Source organism: Diadema setosum, chromosome 6 (genome assembly GCF_964275005.1).
Source record: "Diadema setosum chromosome 6, eeDiaSeto1, whole genome shotgun sequence".
NCBI lineage: Eukaryota > Metazoa > Echinodermata > Echinoidea > Diadematoida > Diadematidae > Diadema > Diadema setosum.
This window is the reverse complement of record NC_092690.1, coordinates 33512946-33521918: the sequence shown is the minus strand read 5'-3', so window position 1 is coordinate 33521918 and position 8973 is coordinate 33512946. Positions and strand designations below refer to the sequence as shown.

The following is an 8973-nucleotide window of genomic DNA, read 5'->3' as shown; positions in this document are numbered from 1 at the left end:
TTAAAAGTAAAAGTTGGGGGGGGGGGCAATGACCCGGGAGGTAGTTATCCAGGGGGTAATTGATTGGTGCACTGTCCTGGGGGTAATTTTCCTTTTGATAGTTATATAGGGGAGGGCAGTTATAGGCCTACTTATCCGGGGTAATCATCCACGGGAAGTTATCGGAGGGGATAGTTATCGGGTGGAAGTTGCTAGTTATCGGAGGAAGGGGTAGTTAACCTGGGGATAATTATACTGGTGGTAATCATCTGGGGGGTAGTTATCCGGAGGGTAATTATCCGGGGGGTAGTTATCCGGGGGGGGGGGGGGGGTAGTTACCCAGGGGGTAGTTCTCCGGGGGGTAGTTACCCAGGGGGTAGTACTCCGGGGGGTAGTTATCCAGAGGGTAGTTCTCCGAGGGGTAGTTACCCAGGGGGTAGTTCTCCGGGGGGTAGTTATCCAGGGGGTAGTTATCCGAGGGGGTAGTTATCCAGGGGTAGTTATCCGAGGGGTAGTTATCCAGGGGGTAGTTTTCCTAAGGGGGAATAGCCCTGGGGGGTAGTTATCCAGGGGGTAGTTATCCGAGGGGGTAGTTATCCAGGGGTAGTTATCCGAGGGGTAGTTATCCAGGGGGTAGTTTTCCTAAGGGGGAATAGCCCTGGGGGGTGATTGCCCTAGGAGGGTAGTTGTCCGGGGGGTAGTTGTCCTAGGGGGTAATTACCCTGGAGGGTAATTGCCCTTGGAGGGTAGCTGTCCGGGGGGTAGTTGCCCTAGGGGGGGATTTTCCTGGGGGGTAATTATCCGGGCGGTAGTTATCCGGAGGGTGGTTTTCCAGGGGGTACTGTTCCTAGAACCATGTCAAAGTAATGCATTTTTTTGCCAACTGAACTGATGATGATCAGTTTAATGACGGAACCAGTGCAAACAGTTACCAGACATTAAAGATAATATAACGTTTAGGTACCTCAAAAGTTTCCCTGAATTTCCTTGTCTTAGTTTGTGTTTCAGGTTAAAGTACCTTTCATAATTATAGCTAACACTGTGAGACTTACTCGCCCCAAAGTGCTCTCATGTCTTAGTAATCATGCAATATAGTCAGGTCGCTTAGTGAAATTACCGTTACACGGCGGATAAAAGCACCAACTTTGGAGAGATGACCCCTCAGGACCTACTCATTGATATTTGAGTAGGAGCCCTCTGCAAAATTTTTATTTTCATGGTATAAATGCTGAATTTCATTTTGCAGAAAATTTCGCGGGAATGAAACTTTCGTAAATTTCAAGAGGAGCTAATATCGCAAAGTCAAAATGCGCGCGATTCTAAACAATGCATTTGATGCCAGTGGCAATTTGCGGAAGTTTCATACTGCGAAAAAAGGTCCGTCGGCTCCAAGTCACGAACATTTCATGTCAGGAAAATAACACCGTTTTTATGTATCTGAGAGAGTAAAGTAACGAAAACGAGGTTCACATTTGTGGTACTTTTTTCATTTTCATGGAACTGGAAAACATGAACCCTATCTTGAATTCCATGATCAACAAAGCATTTGAAACATGGAGGTTGGTGAATTAATTACCGATTTATGAAGAGAAAATGCTGTTGAGTTGTCACATTGTGGTGTAGGTCCCTATTCCCAGTTTAGTTACTTTATAAAAGGGGCTTAGAACGTTTTCTAATGGTAAGGGGAGGGGGAGATCACTGACCCTTGAACACTCCCGTCAACGGTCCGCAGCCCCCTCCTTCCCTCCCCCCCCCCCAAAGGGGGAAAAAAAAAAACATTAGACAACGATCTGCAGCTATGCTTTATGTACATAACTCTGAACTGGCAAATGTACATTACACTGTGACACCTCGACAGCATTATTCTCTTCATAAATCGGTAATTAATTCAACCACCTCTATGTTTCAAATGCTTTGTTGATCATGGAATTCAAGATTGGGTTCATGTTTTCCAGCTCCATGAAAAATGAAAAAAGTACCACAAATGTGAACCTCGTTTTCGTTACTTTACTCTCTCAGATACATAAATACGGTGTTATTTTCCCGACATGAAATGTTCGTGACTTGGAGCCGACGGTCTTTTTCGCAGCATGAAACTTCCGCAAATTGCCACTGGCATCAAATGCATTGTTTAGAATCGCGCGCATTTTGATTTTGCGATATCAGCTCCTCGCGAAATTTGCGAAAGTTTCATTTCCGCGAAATTTTCTGCAAAATGAAATTCAGCATTTATACCATGAAAATAAAAATTTTGCAAAGGGCTCCTACTCAAATGTCAATGAGTAGGTCCTGAGGGGTCATCTCTCCAAATTTGGTGCTTTTATCCGCCGTGTAACGGTAATCTCAAAATTTGACGTTAAGCGACCTGACTAATAGTGGTTTCGTACCAGAGCCGCCGCCGTTCGACGGCGCGGCGGCGAGGTAGTACACGTATTGTACGAAATCTGCATGATAACTGCGACCAGCAGCGTGCAGCCCCGTACAAAACACGTGTACGCATAGCTGACTGCGACCAGCAGCCCCATACGCATAGCGTAATGGGGCTTGCATTGTACCAACATTCAGGATCATGACAGATTTAGTATCGCGGGTAAATATTAAGTTAAAATTCAAACATTTCTTCAATTTGAAGACTTACCAATAAAGCTGAAGTATTGAAAACGGGCTTTGGGTAACGTTTGGTTCTGCCAATAGTCCCTTTCTGTTCAAATTGATGACTGAATGTGACTCGGTCGAGAGGACCTTGGGAGAGCTACATACAGTGAATACTACGGCCAGCGCATGCGCACACATCACATACGCACAAATTTCAAATCCATGAACGGATAAGATGTTTGTGTGCGCATGCGCTGGCCGTATTATTCAGTGTATGTAGCTCTCCCAAGGTCCTCTCGACCGAGTCACATTCAGTCATAAATTTGAAAAGAAAGGGACTATTGGCAGAACCAAACGTTCCCCGAAGCCTGTTTTCAATACTTCAACTTAATTGGTAAAGGCCCGGTCCCACTGGCCGACGGACACAAAGCGTATGCAGTAAGGACACAGCGGACGAGCAAAATTTCGGGGGTGGCTCCATCCGCTTTCATCCGCTCCAAAAATTGACAAAATTGGCGAAAATTTGCGAAAACAGAACGGAAAAGAACGGACTTGGGTCGTATGTAGCGGGGATGTTAAACGGATGTTCATCGGAAGCTTAGCGGATGAAAGCGGATGGAAGTGGATGACAGCTCCGAAGGGGTTACCGGGGATAATTGCGAAGCGGACGCATGGCGGAAAGAGCGGATGCATCACGTATGCGTAATGGAAACAAAGGGGATGCCGCGCGGATATGTATCTGATGCAAACCGTTCACTGCGCATGCGGGGAGTATGGATTGCGTCCGCTCCGTGGATACAGCACGCACGCAGTCAGACGTGCTGGTGGCTACATCAGTACATCTGTACTACAAAGAAGGCTACACCTATACACTGATACATCTCTACATGTGGAGTCAACACCATGGTGCGCCACTCGGGGAAGAAGAGGAAGTCCGCTCGTTCTAGCCCTGGCAAGGTTAAGAAGGGCAGAACGAGCACCCCATCCCGTGACTCTGACTATGATAATGAAGCGGCGGCTGCTGCTGCTACTGTGGAGGAGCAGCCCCAAGGCCCTCAAGCCCCTCAAAGCCCAGCTGTTCAACCCCCTGAAGGCCTTGATAATCAAGCCCATGATGAAGGCCCTGCTGAAGCCCCTGAAGGCCATGAACAAGCTTCAGCCAGAGGGAGCAAGAGGCAATTAGGGAAGAAGAAGGGAGAGAGAAAACAGTACACCGTTTCCGAGGAGCATGAGGATGATGCGCTGGAATGGCTGAGGGAGAACGAGTACCTTTGGAGAAAGGGCCACAGGCTGTATCGCGACACCAAGAAGAAGCAGGCAGCTTGGAGAGACAAGGCAGAGAGCATGGGGTACACCGCAGAAGTACTCCTTGGATGGTGGAAGCACATGCACTCCTGGTATGGGAAGCTACACCTCAAGAAATCCGGGCAGGCCGCCGTCAAGCTCACTGACCGAGAGAAGTACGTCATGGCCAAGTGCAGTTTCCTGGAGGGTGAGATCCGCCACCGAGGAGCAGCCCCTCTGAGACCCATCTCCCTCAGACAGCCCACAGACAGCCAGGCACCTTCAAGCCAGGAGCCACTTACCCCGTCCAGGCAGGTGTCTTCAAATGGCCCCACAGCAGAGACCCCCTCGACAGCTGCACTCCCCGTAGTGCCGAACTTGGAGGATCCCATGGAGGATGACGCCCTGCTGTCACAAATGGAGGAACAAGCGGCAGCCAACAGAGGCCAACCCACCCCCACCTCCACAACCAGCTCTAGAGGACGAAGGCAGAGAGGCAGACTGGAGGGCCAGGACGACAGTGTGCTGTTGGAGATCAGGGACACAATGAAGACAAGCACAGAACTTCTCTCTCAGCTGGTCGACTTGGACAGAGCATCTTCGGCCCGAAAGCCCTTCATCACGTACGTGAGCCAGACCCTGAGGGACCTCCCCGAGACCGAGTACCAGGTGATGAAGCAGAAGATCACAGCACTTTTCCACAACCCTCAAGGCCCAACTGAAGCTCGTCCTACCCAGTCCAGGTCTGCTCCTCCATCTCAGGCGACGTCACAGCCCTTCAACGGTTTTCAACAGCCCCTCACCTACCAAGGCTATGACTACCAGGACTTCCCACAACAGAAGCAGAACTACCCAGTCCAGGCCAAGGTTTATCGGACGCCAGACACGCCACTCCTCACTCAGCTGCAGACCAGACAGCCCCAGCACACTCATCCCAACCCTTCCTCCACCCGAGAGCCAAGACCGTCAACGGACAACCTCTCAGCAGTATTGGGCCTGACATCTCAAGTCCTTGATGAAGGGTCTCTCAACCTCACGGGACTGAGTCAGCTCTCTGATACCAACCTTGGTGTCCTGACCACACCACCACCACCCGCTGTACCCTCGAGGCCAAGCACCCCAATGCCTCGTCAGACCAGCACTCAAGCCACAGCCACAGCCACAGTCACTGCCTTACGCCTCACAGCTGAGACCATGGACATGACTCAAAGTGACTCAGAATAGTTTGAGAGACTGAGTTGTGATTGTTAACACTTGTTTTGAACACTTGTGAGCGGCATTGTTTACTTTAAAAATGTTTTATTTACTTAATAATGTGTTGGTAACAACTTTGAAAAAATGGTTAAAACTTTGCCTTTTTTGTTTACTTAATAAAGTGTTGGTAAAAACTTTGAAACACTTCTTATGAACACTTGTGAGCAGCACTTTTTTTTTTACTTATAAAAATGTTTTGTTTACTTGATAAAGTGGTGATAACAATTTTGAAAACATGGTCAAAACTTTGCCTTTTTTGTTTACTTAATAAAGTGTTGGTAAAAACTTTGAAACACTTCTTATGAACACTTGTGAGCAGCACTTTTTTTTACTTATAAAAATGTTTTGTTTACTTGATAAAGTGGTGATAACAATTTTGAAAACATGGTCAAAACTTTGCCTTTTTTGTTTACTTAATAAAGTGTTGGTAAAAACTTTGAAACACTTCTTATAAACACTTGTGAGCAGAACTTTTTTTTTTTACTTATAAAAATGTTTTGTTTACTTGATAAAGTGGTGATAACCACTTTGAAAACATGGTCAAAACTTTGCCTTTTTTGTTTACTTAATAAAGTGTTGTTAAAAACTTTGAAACACTTCTTATGAACACTTGTGACCAGCACTTTTCTTTTTACTTATAAAAATGTTTTGTTTACTTGATAAAGTGGTGATAACAACTTGGTAAACATGGTCAAAACTTTGCATTATTTGTTTACTTAATAAAGTGTTGGAAAAATCTTTGAAAAAAAAAGGTTAAAACTTTGCATTTGTTCCTTAATAAAGTGTTGGTTAAGTCTTTGAAACACTTGTTTTGAACACTTGAAACGCTAATTTGAGTTAAACTTAACGTTATACACGTTAAATTTAATTCAAATTTTGGAAAAAAAAATCCCTGATATAGTTATGTGGCCAAAGATTATAATACTGTTGTTGTTGTTGTTGTTGTTGTTTTTGTTACCTTATTTATCAAAACAGTTAAGTCATATACTATCTGTGAAGAATTGGACACAGGGAGTTCTGACTATTCAATGCAACCATGACAGCATGCTATGGTCCACCAACATAGTCTGGCCTGGGATCAGTTGGCCACAGTTTGGTTTTTATTTTTTTATTGATGGGCAAAAGGGCCGTTTACACAAGTGATGTTCAATTCAATTCAATCATAGTTTATTTCCAATCAAAGAAAATCAAAAAATAGTACAAAGTTTACATGTCAGGAAATGATATTGTTCAAACAATGAATGTTGTTATATAATTTATCTCGTATACTACATGAATCTTTTGCAAATGTTTGAACAATATCATTTCATGACATGTATACTTTGTACTATGTTTTGATTTTCGTTGATTGGAAATAAACTATGATTGAATTGATGTTGTATTTTACTATTATCTGGGGAATAAAGGACTTTTGGACTTCTTGAAAGTTGTGGGATAGGGAAACCTCCGGACTTACACTGGCACTGCAACTACATACTGGACTGTATGGTCCACCATCCAAGCTGCCACACATATTATGAACCTTTATTATCAATACAATTTATTCAGCCATCAACACAGTTTGAATTAAACAAAGCTGTTTATTAATGCCCTATTCATTGTAGGACCCCACAAGATACATTTAACAATAAATTTAACAATAAACAGCTACAAGTATACAACACCATTGTAACGCTGTGTTCTTAACAATAAACAGCTACAAGTATACAACATTGTAACGCTGTGTTCTTATGGCACAATCTCATCAGTCTTACGCAACAGTCTCAAGGAAGCATCCATTCTAATCATCTATCATCCTGTCTTGCCACTCCACTGATCCAGCTGGGGAGTTGCACCAGTGTCTCAGGAGGTTGCGCTGCTTCTTCCCTTCACGTGAAGCTCTGTTGTGGCCTTGTACATCCACAGTGTCCATCAGATTAAGTCCTTGCCTCCATTCACCAGGCTCCATGTCCCCATTCCCTTGTTGACGGTCGACTAGTCTGTTCTGCAACACTGGGTAGCGGGTGCGCATGAGATTGTGCAGGATGCAACAAGCTTCCACGATGCTCCTCACAGTCTCTGGGTCATGCTGCATGGTGGTGAGAAGTATCTGGAACCTGTTAGCCAGGATGCCGAAGGCGTTCTCCACCACCCGTCTTGCCCTGGACAGCCTGTAGTTGAAGATCCTCTCTTCACGGGTGAGGTATCTTGAACTGTACGGCTTCATGAGATAGGTTCTGAGGGAGAATGCGTCATCACCAACGATGAAGTAGGGCACATCTTGTGTGTCATTGGGAAGGGGGTCTGGACCAGGAAAACCCATGATGAGGTTGCGTTCCAGCCCATCCTTGAGGTCACTTGCGTTGTATATCTGGGCATCTGAAGCTGACCCGTTGCCTGAAGCATCGATGTAGATGAACTTGTAGTCAGCATCAACCATGGCAAAGAGGATGATACTGAAGAAGCCCTTGTAGTTGTGATAAGTGGACCCTGAGTTGGTTGGAGCTTTGCAGGCCACGTGCTTCCCATCTATGGCTCCTACGGTGTGAGGAAAGTTCCACCTCTGATACCAATCTTCTGCAAGTTGTTTCCAGCCTTGTTCAGTGGTTGGGCACCTGAGGAGCTCGTCAACGTATTCTTCAACGATGGCCTCTACCACTTCTCTGACGACTTTGCTGATGCTGTTGTGTGGCACCCTCCATGCATACTGCATGTTTCTGTATGTGGTTCCAGAGGCCAGGTGCCGCAGAGTCAGTGCCACCTTCAATCCAGGGTCCAGGTTGGGACGAAAGTTGGTGCTAGGCTTGGTCAACCTCGGTCTCAGACGCTCTACTAGTTCGTCAAACATGGCTGGTGGCATCCTCATGAAGTGATGGAATGCACGAGGGTCTTCATTCCTCAGCTCCACCATCAACTGGTCATACAGTCCAAACTCCATTCTTCTCACGATCCATCCTCGGACCCACACAGCTCTTGGACGTCTCCTTCTTCTCCTTCTGTCTAAAACTTGATACAGACTGAACAGGTTGTGGTTCCGCTGTTGAATGAGTGCAGCTATCAAATGGACTATTTGATCATCCATGATGGAAAACAGTTGATGTTGAAGACCAAGACCAAGGGTAATGAGGCCTGTACACCACGGCTGCTCGACTCGTACTGAGATCCAGATGATTTTTCTCCCCCTTTTTATACAAAATATCGGTTGTCCGCTAGGTGTCCTTCTACATACTCAAGACATACTCCAGACATCCTAAATATACGAGATACATCCCAGATACAAACGCTTTGTCCGTTTTAAATACTTTATATACGAGATGCATACGCTTACATCCTTTCTATTTCCGTGCTATTAACGATGTAGAGACGTTCCATGTACCATATCTTTCCTCCCTCTTTCCGTTTTCAGCTGCAGCGGATGTGAGTTGCGAGGATGCCCAGAGGATGCAGAGAGGATACAGCGGACGTTTAAGGGATGATAACGGACGTACAACGTTTGTTGCTCGTATATGTCGCGGATTTACATCGTACACGGCGGAAAGTCCATCCGTTCTAAAAGTTTTAAGCAGCTTAAAACTTTTTGAGCGGATGAAATCACCATGGACGGATGCTCGATGGATAGAGCGTATGTAACACGTATGCGATGAGTACACAGCGGATGCGTAGCGTTTTCCAGCGGATGGCAAGATCTTTTTTACGCTCTGCATCCTCTTTGCATCCGTAAGTGCAGTGGGACCGGGCCTTAAGTCTTCAAATTGATTTTTTTTTTCGGATTTTAAGTTTATATTTACCCGCGTTACTAAATCTGTCACGATCATGAATGTTACAATGCGAAGCCCCTTTACGCTATGCGTATGGGGCTGCTGGTCGCAGTTAATTGCATGA

The 8973-nt window shown here is 45.5% G+C and overlaps 1 protein-coding gene across 1 annotated transcript; it reads right to left on the bottom strand.

Moving 5' to 3' along the window:
* Positions 1-6834: 6834 nt before the first annotated feature.
* Positions 6835-8173, bottom strand: LOC140229745 (putative nuclease HARBI1). Its single transcript, XM_072309979.1, has one exon. It carries the CDS (start codon positions 8171-8173, stop codon positions 6893-6895), a length of 1281 nt encoding a protein of 426 aa, XP_072166080.1. The 3' UTR covers positions 6835-6892.
* Between the last annotated feature and the right edge of the window lie 800 nt (positions 8174-8973).